This window comes from Paramisgurnus dabryanus, chromosome 9, assembly GCF_030506205.2.
Source record: "Paramisgurnus dabryanus chromosome 9, PD_genome_1.1, whole genome shotgun sequence".
Classification (NCBI taxonomy): Eukaryota; Metazoa; Chordata; class Actinopteri; order Cypriniformes; family Cobitidae; genus Paramisgurnus; species Paramisgurnus dabryanus.
The window spans coordinates 11800706-11817476 of record NC_133345.1 but is presented as its reverse complement, the minus strand read 5'-3'; the positions used below and the strand labels follow the sequence as shown (position 1 = coordinate 11817476).

Below are 16771 nucleotides of genomic sequence, written 5' to 3'. Positions count from 1 at the left end.
ACTATTTATTTTTCATTTTTACCTGAAGTTCATACAAAAGTGAAATTTCTGCTTTTTTATTTGATGTAATCTCTAAAAATATGCTGTTTGCTCTTTGAACTTAAGAGAATTGTGCCTGAAAAGTCCTGGAAAAAACAGATTTTTATTTGATGATTGAGATTAAGAAGATAATGGGAACCCTGAATATGCTTTACTATAAGAAAGCCACAATAAAGTTCACAATCAAAGTTCTAACCGCTTGCTTAAAAAAAAAACTTTTTACTTTTACTTCAAATACTTAAGTACATTAAATATCAGAAAATTACTTTTGATACTTAAGTACAGTATATATCAGATACTTTAAGACTTTTACTTGAGTAATATTTTAAAAGACAACTTTCACTTCTACCAAAGTCTTTTTTTAGTACAGTACTTGTACTTTTACTCAAGTATTGCTTTCTAGTACTTTATACAACACTGTTGATTTGCGCCTGGCGCAAGAGTTATTTCTCCCGCCGGGAAAATAGCAACAGCGCCCAAGATCCGCCCACAAAGTCACTCGCGCATTGCGCTTCGCACTTGCGTTTCAGATCGTTAAAATAGGGCCCTAAATCTATAAATCTATAAAGCAGTTTTTCATGCTATACTTTCCCTAAATGTAATCCATTTAATTGATACAGTGACATTTATTAAAAACCTACCTAATATACTGTAGACTATATGATACATTTGTTTTTTTTAATAATAAAAAACACTGCAAAGTTTGTATTGGCATTTTATTTATTTCTCAAAATGAATTAGTTTGTGTTTTTTCCCATCAAATGCTGTTTTGTATTTTGTTCGGGCTTAAACAGAATAATGTAACATTTAGGTGCAAATATGCAAAGTAGTAAACTAAAGCTTGAGGCTAAAATAGCAAATATCTCCACAGCTACAGTAAATTTTCCAGGAGAGCTGACATAAGCTGGGATAAATGTGATCCATACAGCACAGAATATGAGCATACTGAATGTGATGAATTTAGCTTCATTGAAGTTATCAGGCAGCGTCCGAGCCAGAAAAGCTAAAATGAAGCACAGAACTGCCAGAAGACCAATATAACCTAATACAGCAGAGAAACCAATAGTAGAACCTAGACTGCATTCAAAAATATTTTTTTCTTTATAATATTTCATATTTTTATAGGGGAAAGGAGGAGATATTGTTAGCCAAAGCACACAGATAAGAACTTGTATAAGCGTAAAGGCAAAAACACTGAGTCTCTGTTGTGCAGGCCCAAACCATTTCATGACATTACTTCCTGGAAGTGTGGCCTTGAATGCCATTAACACCACTATTGTTTTCCCCAGAACACAGGAGATACAGAGGACAAAAGCGATCCCAAACACTGTGTGACGCAACATACAGGACCATTCAGTGGGGCGACCAATGAAAGTAAGTGAACAGAGAAAACACAGAATTAATGAGAAGAGCAACAGGAAGCTCAGCTCTGAGTTGTTGGCTTTTACTATGGGAGTGTCCTTCTTACTGTAAAACAGGATTGCCACCAGTACAGTTATTCCTACTCCAAACAGAGAGAAAAAGACTAACACTATACCCATAACTTCTGTGAATGACAGAAACTCTACAGCCTTTAACACACATTCAGTGTTCTCAGTATTAGACCAGTATTCCCCTGGACACTGCTGGCAGTTATTTGAATCTGGAAAGGAAGTTGTGATCACTGTAGTTAGAGACAAAACACGATTTTACGTATGAACACCTTTGATTATAAACTGCAGACTAAACAATAAAAGGAAAACACAAAAATAGCAACTAGCCAGTTTTCCTTGGACCTTGGAGATTTTCTGAAGTTTACCTGTCTCATTACTAATTTCTCCATCTGCACATGTAATACAGTCATAACAGCAGACAGGTCTTCCTTTCTGTGCAGCCTTCCTAGTGCCTGGAGGACAACTCTCACTGCACACAGACTTTGGTTTCTACATGGAAAACAATATTGTACATAGTTTATTATATGGACTGTATAGAATCTAGATAAATGTATCAGTATCACTGAGACAATTTTGAAAGTCAATATGGAATCAGTGTTGATGTATTTTGTCTTAACAATAATTTGTGATGTTATGGAAATTAAGCATAACTGCTCTGTGCGTTTAGCAGTTCTGATGATCCTTTCACTCATCACTGCCCTTTGCTGTTGATTTTATTTGGCAACCTGAAGTCTAAATTTAAATGATTAAATGTAACTTATAACTGACAATGCCACTTAATGTCATGAAGATATAAGGGGTGAAATTTTAGCTTATTAAAAGAACATCTTTAATTCGTTTAACCAGGATAACTTATGTTTTCCTTATTGATTCACCGAGTTGTAAAGAAGTCTGTCGCAATTACTTCTTTGAAACTTACTAGAAGTTTATGATATACAAATAAAAATGGTTTTGGGTGTGGAAACACTGTTGACAGTGGGCACTGTTATAAAATCCCATGTATAATCATATATCCTTTTATAATGCAGTGGCTTTTAATCCATTCACATAGGACAATGCAAGCATTATTTCTTTTAGATATTTCTTTCAGTTTCCCCATTTATTACAAATCCTGTACCACAGCTAGGTTATGTTAATTTACCTCCAGTTGTCCTCCAGCCCAGATTATGTTTTCAGTGTTAAGTACAAAGCGCTGGTCAGGGGGCAGTGAGGCATCATAGTAACCCACTGCCTTAAACTGGATCGATCCATCTGAGTCCTGCTGCCAGTTCACAACTTCATACTGGGCCACTGTAGCACCAGTGCTGTCAAACCACACACGATCTCCAAACTTCACAGTAAAATTCACTTTTTTTAAAGCCTCAACCACCTAGTGAAAATAGATTTTTAAACATCTTTACTGAGGAATTTATACATATTAAATGTATGTCCATGTATATACATACAGAAATCTTTCTCTATCTTAGTTTTTTACCTGCTGTGGTTGTATTGTCAGGCCTTTCTCACAACCTTCTTGTTCTTTGCACTTCAGTAGATTGTGTAATGCATGAGCTACAGCATACACTGCTTTGTAGACATTACTTGTATATCTTTGTTCAGGCACATCTTCGATGTAATTTTTAAGCAAAAACAGATCCTGATACCTGCTGCAAGTTTCTACATATTGAGATGAATTTCCATCTCCCTGTAAGCATGGAAAAGCTGTTTCCCAGAATTCTTTAATTACATAATCTAAAAACCCTTCAATTTTAATTTTTCTCATTGCAAAGCCTAGCGACCCTCCCAGCACTTGAAAACTCTCTGGTGTGATCAGAATCTTTGCTGTTATCCATGCCTCTACACCAATCATTTGGATGCCTGTAATGTTCTGAATGTATAGATGTTCTAGTAGATTGTACATCTCTAATCTAGTTAGAAATGCAACAATCACTTTTGCAGTGCTGTGTTTTATGATGTTTACCACATTTAGGAGTTTTTCAGGCTCTGTTCTATAAAATTTCACAGAGTACTCTACACAAATCCCCTCCTCCTGCGCTGTATTTAGAAATATGGCCATTCCATTGTTTCCATAATCATTGTCAGTGTTCACAGCTCCAACCCAAGTCCAGCCAAAGTGTTTGACTATGTATGCAAGTGCTCTGCTCTGGTGATAATCACTAGCAATAGTCCTGAAGAATGAAGGGTAATCTCTCCTATTACTGAGACACTCACACGTGGCTGAGTGACTTATCTGAAAAAAGCACAGTAAAAAAATTGTAATAGTAAAAAAAATCTGTTAGGGAATTCTGTGTGAAACTCTTGTTCTCATCTCTTACCACTGGAATTTTGAAAGGTCCTGTAGTTCTGGACAAAATCACTGTGGCAGAGGACTCTGTTTCCCCTATGATAGCGTGTATAGGAGTCTGTCCATTGCATCTGTCTCCTGCTGCAAACTCCTGACCATTCATCACTGCCATAGTTGCACTCATAGAAGACAGTCCTGATCCACAGGTGTCAAAGATTTTATAGCCAATAGAAACATTTGGGAGCAAATTTTCACTTCTGTTAATCTCGTCAATAGCAAAGATCATGATTTGAGCCAGTCGTAAATCTTGTATATTTACACTGTGAAAGCATTAAAAAAGTAGCTTTATTAGGAACTTACTAAACAGGTAAACAAGGTAGAAATCTTAATATGGAATATAATTTTTTTTATTCAATTTCTAAGTTGTAAATAGTTATACTACTGTTTAGTTTACATTTAAAATGTCAGTAATTTTTATGAAATATCTTTCAATATTACAAACCTGGAGCATATAAGCTGAGGTTTTTCTGTAAACTCAGATGAAGATAATGTTTCTTTACTGTGGATTGAAATAAGAGTTCCAATAGTTATGTCTCCGTCCTTGGACAGTAGTGGGTTTTTGGGGTCTCCCATTATTCTGCAAAGATTGTTATCTGCATTTGCATAATGGTAATGGATTGGAAGTGTGCATAGAAAGATAAGCACCCCCATGATGAGTTCAGCTGCATCTGCCAAATGCAATTGACCTGATAAAGTAACTTCACTTTTATACACATAATTATTATGGATGAATTGTTGTGGCTAATGACCTCATAGGGCAGGGCATGAGGCAGGTCAAACAGGGGCGGAATAGAGTGCAAGTTGGAATATAGTTAAATATACTCACACTCCTTTTTGTCCGACAGGAAGTATGCTTTCTGTTTGGGTATGCTGTCTCCGTGTTGAGTGCTCTTGTTGCTCCAGACTGAATGTCAACATGTACAGTTTTCTGTCTGATAGATTGGTGTGCAAATACGTCAAATTTAAAAACACAAAATGAAATTTATTTTTTGCACATGAAAAGCAACAATATTTAAATTGGCATTCATATGATGATTGCTCTGCCAAATTTAAGCTTTATGGGTTAAGGCATTTTAAGATACTCTTCTGGTTACAACAGTTGTATAGTGTATCTGTGTAGTTACCATAGTCTTCTGCAGGGCCGGAATGGGGCCACTTTTCAGCCCGGGAGTTTCAGGCCCAAGACCGGCCCACTTTTTCCATAGTGTTATTCCAAATTAGCACTTTTTTCAAATTGGATAAATAAAGCAACAGTTCAGCTCTTACTATAGTTTTTATTAATATCATGGTTCAACAAATAAGGTAAACAAATAAAATATTTCACTTAAGATGAGAAGTTAACAAAAATATTCCTCTACACTAAAAAAGGCTGGGTTATTTTTTTACCCATAATGGGTAAATATTGGACAGAACAAATGCTGGGTTAAAAATAACCCAATGTTGGGTTGTTGTTATGCAACCATGGATTTTAATAACCCAACAGTTGGGTTAAAACAACCCAGCATTGGGTCAATTTGAACCCAGCAGCGTGTTCTGTCCAATATTTACCCATTATGGGTCAAAAATAACCCAGCCCTTTTTAGAGTCTTTTCCACAAAGAAAGGTTGATAAATTATTAGCATTGCTAATGCTATGAGGCCTATATGATTAATCAGATGCAAATAGAAATATAAAACCCAGTCCTAATTAAAAAAGAAAACAATTTGACAAAAATATTGAATCCAATATTGGGTAAACATATAGCATAACAAGTGATTTATAAGCTTTTTTTAGGCTGGTCATTTTTGACTGGGAACACAAAAGGTGTTATAGGGTTCTGAACACAACCTGAGGGTTAAATAACTTTAATTCATATTGTTTACTCATGGCCTCCTCATTTTCAGCAGGGGACTGCTCAGAAGCTGCTTGCATAATATTTGCAAAGTCTATGAATCGCCATGTATACACAAAAGGCTAACATTTTAACTAAAAAAATGTTGGCTTGTAAATAGTTTGACAACGGTATTAGCCGAATAATTACGTTGCTAATGCTAATCATTATTAGGCTTATGTCTCTTTAAGTTACCTGTTGTCACTTTTGTTTGTCCTCTTGAAAATAAATCTGTAAGGTTGGCACATTTGGCAGCATCCTCCTCCAATGGCTTATTTCTTCAACCTGTTTTTTTACGCCCTCCTCCTCTCAGACACGTATCGTTACGGTAGGGTCGGCCCAGCCTACCGGAGAAAAGTTTTGGAGAAGACGTGCTATGGACCGAACCAACTCTATGGGAGGGGAAAACTCCCTCACATGGTACAACCCATGCAGAGGCTGCGCGCTGCAGTGTCAATGCGAAACGTGTGAAGTGTCATTTAAGAGAAGATAGATTCATTAACGTGACAAATGTAAAAAAAAAAAAAAAAAACTCGACCGGCCCAAAAGTGAAGAGGCCCACCGGGAATTCTCCCGGTTCTCCCGATTACCCACTCCGGGCCTGGTCTTCTGTATGCTTCATCCAGTCTGGCCATTCTCTTTTGACCTCTCTCACTAAACAAATCATTTGCCTCCTTAGATCACCTGCTCACTTAGATGATACCTGGATGTTTTTTGTTTTGACAAAACTTCCCTCAAGCTCCTTATAATGTTGTGAATAAAATCCCAGGAAATCTAGAGTTACATAACTTCCATAAATTTAGCTAATGAGATAACCGTATGAATAAAGTAAATATACAGATGTTCCAAATAAAGAACTCACTCAGTCGAGGCGACCAATGAAAGTAAGTGAACTGAGAAAAAACAGAATCAATGAGAAAAGCAGCAGGAAACTCAGCTCAGAGTTGTTGGCTTTTACTATGGGAGTATCCTTCTTACTGTAAAACAGGATGGCCAACAGTACAGTTATTCCTACTCTAAACAGAGAGAAAAAGACTAACACTATACCCATAACTTCTGTGAATGAGAGAAACTCTACAGCCTTTAACACACATTCAGTGTTCTCAGAATTAATATTTGGTAGGCATAAAGTGAGCAAGGTCTGACTTGGTGGGCATTTTGTGAGCTTGCTCTGATTTGGCAGGCATGATGTGAGTAGGCTCTGGCTTGGCAGGCTTGGCATAAGGAAGCTGTGGCTTGTTAGGCATGGAGTAAGCAGGCTCTGGTTTGGCAGTCATGATATGAGCAGGCTCTGCCTTGGCAGACATGATGTGAGCAGGCTCTGCCTTGGCAGGCATGAGGTAAGCAGGCTATGGCTTGGTAAGAATGACTTGAACAGTCTCTGACTTGGCAGGCATGACGTGAGCAGTCTCTGACTTGGCAGGCATGACATGAGCAGGCTCTGGCTTGGCATAGGGAAGCTGTGGCTTGTTAGGCATGGAATAAGCAGGCTCTGGCTTGGCAGTCATGACATGAGCAGGCTCTGCCTTGGCAGGCATGATGTGAGCAGGCTCTGGCTCGGTAAGCATGACTTGAACAGTCTCTGACTTTGCAGGCATGACATGAACAGGATCTGACTTGGCAGGCATGACATAATCAAGCTGTGGCTTGTTAGGCATGGAGTAAGCAGGCTCTGGTTTGGCAGTCATGATATGAGCAGGCTCTGCCTTGGCAGACATGATGTGAGCAGGCTCTGCCTTGGCAGGCATGAGGTAAGCAGGCTATGGCTTGGTAAGAATGACTTGAACAGTCTCTGACTTGGCAGGCATGACGTGAGCAGTCTCTGACTTGGCAGGCATGACATGAGCAGGCTCTGGCTTGGCATAGGGAAGCTGTGGCTTGTTAGGCATGGAATAAGCAGGCTCTGGCTTGGCAGTCATGACATGAGCAGGCTCTGCCTTGGCAGGCATGATGTGAGCAGGCTCTGGCTCGGTAAGCATGACTTGAACAGTCTCTGACTTTGCAGGCATGACATGAACAGGATCTGGCTTGGCAGGCTTGGCATAAGGAAGCTGTGGCTTGTTAGGCATGGAGTAAGCAGGCTCTGGTTTGGCAGTCATGATATGAGCAGGCTCTGCCTTGGCAGACATGATGTGAGCAGGCTCTGCCTTGGCAGGCATGAGGTAAGCAGGCTATGGCTTGGTAAGAATGACTTGAACAGTCTCTGACTTGGCAGGCATGACGTGAGCAGTCTCTGACTTGGCAGGCATGACATGAGCAGGCTCTGGCTTGGCATAGGGAAGCTGTGGCTTGTTAGGCATGGAATAAGCAGGCTCTGGCTTGGCAGTCATGACATGAGCAGGCTCTGCCTTGGCAGGCATGATGTGAGCAGGCTCTGGCTCGGTAAGCATGACTTGAACAGTCTCTGACTTTGCAGGCATGACATGAACAGGATCTGACTTGGCAGGCATGACATAATCAAGCTGTGGCTTGTTAGGCATGGGGTGAGCAGGCTCTGGCTTGGCAGGCATAAAATGAGTTTGGTAAGCATGATGTGAACAGGCTCTGTTTTAGTAGGCATTACATGAACAGGCTCTAGTTTGGTAGGCATGTCATGAGAGGGCTATGGCTTGGAAGGCATAATGGTTATTAGGGAAAACATAGAATCTACACAAGCAGCTACCATTTTACCCAATAGTACACCGAACACTAGATTACCACATGAACATCTTGAGTCATTTAAAGCTACTAAAATTTAAGAGCTCTCAAATGTAATAAAATCATCCAAATCATTGTCTTGTATATTAGACCCTGTTCCCACAAAACTACTAAAAGAGGTATTCCTTGTAGTGTCAGACCCAGTACTAAATATCTTTAACTCGTTGCTAGAACTAGGATATATTCCAACAGCTTTCAAATTGGCAGTTATTCAACCGCTAATCAAAATACCGTATCTCGACCAAAGAGATCTTAATAATTTTAGACCAATCTCAAATCTCCCTTTTCTTTCTAAAATGTTAGAAAAATAAATGGCAACCCAGCTTATGCGCATTCTTAGCGAATAATAATACGTATGAAACATTTCAAACAGGATTCAGGCCCCACCATAGCACAGAGACCGCACTGCTGTCATAAATGACCTCCTTTTAACATCCAATTGTGGTAAAATCTCTATTCTTATTTTATTAAAAACACACAAAATGAACCGTAGTGCAGCATTTAACACAATACATCACACAATCTTACTTGATCGACTAGAAAACTATATTGGCCAAAGTGGTCAGGCGGTAGCATGGTTTAGATCTTATCTAACCAACCGCTATCACTATGTTTATGTAAACAAGGAAGAGTCATATCACGCCCCAGTTAGATATGGCATACCGCAGGGATCAGTTCTAGGTCCTATCCTGGTCTGTTTATACATGTTACCTCTAGGAGACATAATCAGGAAACACAACATAAATTTTCACTGCTATGCAGATGATACCCAGCTTTACTCCTTACATCCTAACCAAACCCACAAGTTTTCTAAGATAAATGAAAGTATTAGCGATATTAGGGTACTGGATGGCAAATAACTTCCTTATGCTAAACTCAAATAAGGCACAGATTATTATTATTGAACCAAAATGCTACCAACAAAATATGTCCGATTACAAGTTACGCATAGATGGCTGCAGTGTGGTGCCGTCTTACACAGTCAAGAACCTAGGTGTGATGTTCCATAGCAATCTATCCTTCGATTGTCATATCTCCAATTTAGAAATATCTCAAAAATAGGCCATATGCTATCTGCATCAGATGCAGAGAAGCTTATCCACGCTTTTATGACCTCAAGATTAGATTATTGTAACTCGTTACTCAGGGGAAGTCACGCAAATCAGATAAATACATTTCAGCTGGTTCAAAATGCCACTGCAAGAGTGCTCACTCCATCTAAGAAGACCTTACACTGGTTACCAGTTAAATATCACATTGATCTTAAAATATTGCTAATTACCTATAAAGCCTTAAATGGCACAGCACATAGATCTTTTTATCAGAATACAACCCATCATGTACACTGCGGTTGCAATTTTCTGGTTACTTAATATCCCTAGAGTATCAAAAGTATATAAAGGTGGTCGATCCTTTTCCTACTTAGCCCCTAAGCTCTGGAATGATTTGCCAAAAAAACGTTCAAGAATCTGACACTGTTGATCAATTTAAGTCTAAATTAAGGACAGTTCTCTTTAACAAAGCATTCACATAATTTTTCTAGTAAATCTACTTATCCCGCAATAGTTAGCGTGTCCGAAAAAAAACATTCACATAACTCGTCTGGGTTATATATTTATGCTGCTATAGTTCCCTTTCAATACGGTTCACTTCACATTGATTGCAGCCTATTGGTTAACGTCTGTAAAAATTACAGACCTATAGCGTTCGAGCCCATGAAAGGGGTGGGACTACGCCCTATATAGTCCGGGAGAGAGCACCATTGACTCACTTGCATTCTCCTTCAGCACGAACCTCTCGCTGCTCTGAAGAAGAAGAAGCCTTATTCGTCGTCTACGCAAGCCCTGCAGCGGAATCCAGGCCTAGCTTCTTCCCCTGCCGCTTTCTGGCTGAGAACCGAAGATAGCCTTTGCTAGCCATGGTACGAGCCCTGTGCAGGGGACACATGCCTGAAGAGGTCTCCCCTGCGGCTGTCCGGTAAGATCAATATTTTTAATATAAAGCTATAAGCTAAAAGAGCAAGACGCTGTTGTAATAGCGTCCAGAACTGCGGCTTAAGTGATCCTCTCTGCCCCTATGAATTTCCCTCCGAGTGGGTCGCCGGTCTGGGACCTCCCACGCCGAAACCGCTCTCATGCACAGCTGTTCTATCTATGTTACGTGCTCCCCCTGCTGTTCCTCTCTTGCTGAGATGAGCAAACGGCGAGCCGTGAGACTAAGATAGATGCATAAGACAAGCACACACGGGCTAATCCTACCCCTGTGTTCTGTCACAACGCAGCCGTTCATGCTTTACACTTGCAGAGTGCCTCGCTCCTCCCACACTCAGCGGCGAGGTCTCTTTCAGTGGCTCGGTGAGCTGCCACGCTCCTATGAATTTCCCTCCGAGTGCGGCTTGATAGGGCGAGCACACTGTTATTGGAGCACTAAGAACCCTTTATTATAGTCCATTTAAGGAGGTGATTTTAGCACTTCAGCACTCGCGACCGTGTTATCCGTGATTAATGCGGTACAGCAAACTACGGTGGTTTCATTATTCACCGAGCCAGGCTGAGATCTCTCCCCCTGTACAAGCTGACGAGTCATCTCCTTTCTAAGCTCATTGCATCGCCTTTAAGCTATGTTCAATCAGAGTGATAAGCATCTCGTGCTTAAACCACCACGGTGCAGACATAATCTCCCGTTACGATGGGAGTGCTTTTTTCTCTCGACACATGTTTTTTTCTCTTGCCCACCCTTTGGTCGACGGCGAACAACCATAAAAAAAAAACACTCTGCCCCATCAATGCTGTGGTTGTGGTTTTACACGAACCGTTCTAACATACATCAGACAAATCAGCTGTTCGTCTGCTTCACAGATCACTCACTAGCGCACCTATCCACACAGGCTATCTATGGATCGTTGAAGTTATCACCTCCCTTAACAAATGATGCTCACTCGTGGTTAAACCTACTCCATGTGTAGATTAGCTTTACCTTGAGCATTTGTGACACGGCCCGCTGGTCCTCGCCTTCCACGTTGTCAAATTTACAGCTTCGACATCCCTGCCTTGCTCGTTACTGGGGTTTGCTGCATTAAAAGATGCACCCGAGAGCTCACCTGTATGCACGCTATGTGTTTTAATTGTATGCGTCCACTGTGCGCTTAGAGAAGCTCACCTATGCACGCTATAAGATTTCCTGTTGGTGTTAGAGCCCACTCTACGTGAGGTTGGCTTCATCATGGGCTTGGTCTACAGGGGTATCTATTATTGATATTTGCAACGCGGCCGGCTGGTCTTCGCCGTTTACGTTTGTCAGATTTTAAAGCTTAGACAACCTTGCCCTACAAGCGCAGGTTCCCCTGGCTTAATCATGCACGCTTATGCATTTTATGTGTACATCGCGATGTGTACAGGTGCTCTTAGCGAGCTCACCAACCTGACTCTGGACTTCTCTGGAATTCTCGCACACCCGCGGCGCGCTCGGTGATCTCGCCGTCTTGTGCTATGTTATGTGCTTCCCGGTTTAAAACCCCACCATATGCGCATTAACATTTTATATGGTGCTTACACTTTTGCTTATTAAAGCTGTGACATATGCTAGATATAGGGCCACATGCAGTGTCTCTCCAGTAAGGCACTTAGTCCATTGTGTATGCACGACGTGATGGGATTACATTCCCCCATAGTGTCAGCAACTGACGCAATGCGAAGTGAACCGTATTGAGAGGGAACGATAAGGTTACTCAAGTAACCCTGGTTCCCTGAAATAACGGGAACGAGCATTGCGTAGCTGGCCGTGCTACAAACGCCTACGCAGCGAGCTTCATTTGGCTACGCGCTTCAGTCAAATGCAAGTGAGTTCATGGCACTCTCTCCCAGACTATATAGGGTGTAGTCCCACCCCTTTTGCGGGCTTGAACGTCATAGGTCTGACATTTTTACAGACGTTAACCAATAGGCTTCAATCACGGAGTAAACAGGAGTTTCCCCCATAGCGTCAGCAACTGACGCAATGCTCGTTCCCGTTATTTCAGGGAAACAGGGTTACGTGAGTAACCTTATCATTAGCCTTTCTGGAATCGAACCGATATTAAACCACAATACTGTGTGATACTTGCATTATGTGTGAACAGGCCCTAGGCTAGTAGGATTTTGTTTCTCTTTCCCTGTCTCGTCCTCATTCCCGAGGACAATGGGACTAACAGACCCAGCTCTGGCTGCCGTGAAGGTTATCACGCCACTGATCTTCTGGCCTTCCTTCACCGTGATGCCCAGCTGATGTCAGACCAACGACCACCAGCTGCCCCCATCTAATCTACTTATCTGTGTATATATCCATATATATTATGTTTTAATTCCCATAAAATTGTTAAAAATCATACCTATTATATAATATATCCTCTATAGAATCAGCTATGTCTGGCTCTCTCCCAAGGGTTTTTCCTGTCCTAGGTCTTCTCGCCCACATGGTTTATCTTCTAGGAGTTTTTTTCAACTCCTGGGGAGTCTGCTGACATTTGCTTAATTTGGCACCTTCTTACATAGGTTAAATTTTGACTACGCTCGCTAGTATGGTTAATCTTAACTGCTGTATAGATAATGTGTAATATAACATTGTGCATAACCTTTGGGGTGGGCTAGCAATGTAATTTTGGGGTATGATATCTTAGAGAGATCTTAATGATTCATTATTTGTCCGAGTATAAAACTTCTCCAAAGGCGAGATCTTTGAGCAGCTTCCCGACCTCTCCTTTTCCAGACATTTCAACCATTGCAAACACTGACAGAGATTGTAGAAAGTAGAGTTGTCAAGTTACTGATGCAATCAGGTGTTAGTGCACCTGTCCCTCATACAAACGCATAAGTTTTCATGCCTGTTATTAGGTTTGTTTGAGTTCATGCACCGCTGCAAGAACAAACAAGGGGAAGACATCATACCGTGAGAGCGATTACAGAAATCATACGGAGAAGTCTGATATTCGAGTCACTCTTGCGGTATTGTGATGTCATCCTCCTGTTGGTTCTTGTGGTTCTGCATGAACTCGGACAAGTCTACTACGTCATAGGTCACATGATAACGTCAACATGGCTGATGTTGTCCATACTAACGCGAAAGTACGTACATTCTTAGAGCTTGTTAAGTAGGTACTCAGTAGGGATCGACCGATATGGATTTTTTTGTGCCGATGCCGATACCGATTTTTTTCCATCAGCCTTAGCCGATGACCGATACAGGCTGCCGATTTTCTTTAGCCGATATTTGGAGCCGATACTGCTTTTTCTCATTCAGTTTATATAAAAAAAAATGACACAATGATAAAACCAAATGTTACAACTCTTAATTTAAAAAAGGAACATTTACTGAACTATATTTAACAAATAGTAAGAAAATGTGAGGTAGAACAAGTAAGAAAATTCAGTGCTGCTTAAAATACATAAATAAAATAATAATTACACCATTGCACACAATAGCAGCAACCAAGCAGCATAACAAGGGGAACACTTTACTTTATCCATGAAAGTAACCAACTATTTACAACCTATTTAATGCTTAGGTCTAAGTTTTAGTGCACTTAACTTAATCTCTTGTAGAGCAAATGTCTTTAATAAGAAGACAAGGAAAATGTAAACAGCAATACTGATCAAAAAACAACTTAAGAATTCTGAATAACATGCCAATTGCCCCACTTCTGTACCTCACACACCCTAGTGCCCTATAATAAATGCGAGGGATAGTTAGTTTGCCTCAGCGTGCTTAAAACGCATAAAACTGAACAAATACATTAGGATTTGTGTACGGACTTCGGTCAGATAGTAGAGCGCGTGCACGTGGGAGAAGTGCAGTGAGACATGGATGAGAGAGGGCATGTATCTCTGCGCTCCCAGTGAACGGAAATGTTGACAAAACTTACAAAAAAACACTTCTCCGGTTACATAAAAGTCATGTGTGAACTGTTTGGAACTAAGTGCTTTGTGTCGAATTTCTAATTTTCGCTGACGAAAATTCCGCGAAACTCCGCGTTAACAACCATAAACGTATGCAACCATGAACTGCGCTCTCCACAATGACGAGAAACTATCAGCAATGGATATTGATTTTTAGCCTTTTACTACTACATATATTTATGGAGATGAGAATTAAAAACCCACCCTGTCCATCTATGATCAGCTGTTCGGCTGATCACATGACCTGCGTTCGCTTGCGGCATTATGAGCACGCGTCGCGTCCAAACGTCAGACTGGTGGTCGCTGAATAAAACTCCTATAAATACCACGAAATCACGGAACAACGTAAGCATTATATAATCCTATGACCAGTGTTCGTAACAGCTGCCGTATGCATACGGTTAGCCTAAAAGCTATTTGAAGCTCCCTAAATACAATGGCAAGCAGTTTTATAGGCATTCGCGTTTTCCATTAGGACCACCAAACTTTCTTAGCTATGGTTGCACGCACATATAGAGCAACGTGTTAACACTTTCAAACTATATGGCAATATATCAGTCAAACAGTTAAAAGATGCTAAAAGATGCTTTGAAGTTTAAAACTTACCAGAGCAGTCTTTGAGCGCTCCGCTCTGCTAGTGGGGGGAGGGGCAATGCACGGGCTGCAGGCAGCCTCCAGCAACACAGAGCTGCCTGTGGGCGCCTGTCTGTAATTAATGCCGGGGAAAAACTATCGGCGAACGCAAGCCGCGAATCGACCGATGCCGATACACCTAAAACCTGCTAAAATCGGCCCGATGTATCGGCCGGCCGATATATCGGTCGATCACTAGTACTCAGTACCTGAAACTCAGTACCTACTCAGTAAGTATGCGGTTTCGGATACTGACTGCAGAGGCTTGAAGGGAGTGTCCTGGAGAGTTTTCAGCACCATGGACAGGTCCCATGGGGGTATAGATTGAGGGTCGAGGTGAATTTAATCTCCTTGCTCCTCTCAGAAACCTAATGACCAGGTCTTGCTGTCCCACTGACCTGCCATCTATTGGGTAATGGTGAATGAAAATAGCAGCAATGTATACTTTAATGGTGGAGGGGGACAGTCTCCTCTACAACCGTTGTGGAAGGAAAGAAAGCACACTGCTGATTGGGCATCTCCGGGGGTTCTCTCACTGAGAGGAACACTACCCGATAACAAGTTCCATGTCAGCGCATAAGTGTGTCTTGTGGATGGTGCTTGGGCTGAAGTGATGGTGTTAGCAACCTCTTGGGGCAAACCAGTTAGAACCGCCGCACCCCGTTCAGAGACCATTTGTGGAGGTTCCACAGTTTGGGACGTGGGTGCCATATTGTGCCCATTGAAAGAAGGTCCTTCTTCAGGGGACCCCCCTTGGGGGGGGGGCTGTTCGTGAGGAGCATGAGTTCTTGGAACTATGTCCTGGTGGGCCAGTAAGGAGCCACCAGGAAAATGTGCTCCTCATACTCCCTGACTTTGCACAGTGTTTGTGCAAGAAGGCTCACTGGGGGAAACACATAGTTGCACAAACAGCACAAAGGGACCTCAAATGCTTCCGACTCCATAGAAAGGGGTGACGGTCAAGACGTGAAAGTTGACGAGAGCGCAACCTACCTTGGTGGTTGATATATGCAACTGTTGCAGTGTTGTCGGTGCAAACTAAGACATCCTTTCCTCGAAAATCATCTTTGAGGCGATCGAGTGCAAGATCAACAGTCCACAGCTCGAGGCAGTTGATGTGCCAGTGCAGTTGGGTGCCATCCAAACCTTTGATACTGCAGGCCTGTTGTATGTGGCTCCCCACCCCATGGTGGAGGCATATGTGCACACGACAGCATGCCTGGTGATCTGTTTCAGGGGTACACCAGCCCAGAGAAATAGTCTGACCATAGAGTGAAAGTGCGACAACACGCTAGTGTGATGGTCACATGGTGCAGGCCACTGTGCCAGATCCTCCTTGGAAATTGGTTTTAAAACCAGCGCTGAAGTGGTCTTATATGAAAGCAGCACGATTGGTGTCACAGCTGCTGCTGCCATATGCCCCAGAAGCCTCTGAAAAAGTTTCAATGGGGCCGCTGTCTTGCCATTAAACGTATTCAAGCAATTCAGCACTGACTGTACACGCATTTCTGTTAGACATTTCTGAAGACCCAAACAGGTGAGGTGCCTGAGCATTAGGTCTCTGTGTTCGCAAAACTTCTGATAAGATTGCATTATTATAAGCCAGTCATTAAGATAAGCCAGAATGCGAACACAGTGAGAGTCCCCTCCCAACCTTCGTGAAGACACAGCGGAGAAACAGCCTGTGTGTAGAAAGAATCGAGATGTGAAAGTACACATTCTTCATTTTGTGAAGTGCATGTTCAGCAAGCGCAAATTTAAGATCAGTCATAACCCACACATTTCAACACAGTATAAATCAACAACAGTATAAATTAATAACCAA

At 41.6% G+C, this 16771-nt stretch overlaps 1 protein-coding gene across 1 annotated transcript; it reads right to left on the bottom strand.

Moving 5' to 3' along the window:
• Window positions 1–776: 776 nt before the first annotated feature.
• LOC135773992 (extracellular calcium-sensing receptor-like) lies at window positions 777–4455 on the bottom strand. The gene is made up of 6 exons (XM_065283923.2): window positions 4259–4455; window positions 3788–4076; window positions 2947–3702; window positions 2614–2841; window positions 1838–1961; window positions 777–1681 (listed from the first exon to the last, which is right to left on the bottom strand). Exons 1-6 carry the CDS (start codon window positions 4387–4389, stop codon window positions 777–779), a joined length of 2433 nt encoding a protein of 810 aa, XP_065139995.1. The 5' UTR covers window positions 4390–4455.
• Between the last annotated feature and the right edge of the window lie 12316 nt (window positions 4456–16771).

What these genes read in the sequence shown, in the direction of transcription:
- LOC135773992 (XM_065283923.2), bottom strand. Translation starts at nt 4,389, where the DNA reads ATGGGAGACCCCAAAAACCCACTACTGTCCAAGGACGGAGACATAACT. An exon ending in CCTCAGCTTATATGCTCCAG is followed by an intron (nt 4,077 to 4,258) that starts GTTTGTAATATT and finishes ATGCTTTCACAG; the next exon opens with TGTAAATATACAAGATTTAC. An exon ending in AGAAATTAGTAATGAGACAG is followed by an intron (nt 1,682 to 1,837) that starts GTAAACTTCAGA and finishes CTTCCTTTCCAG; the next exon opens with ATTCAAATAACTGCCAGCAG.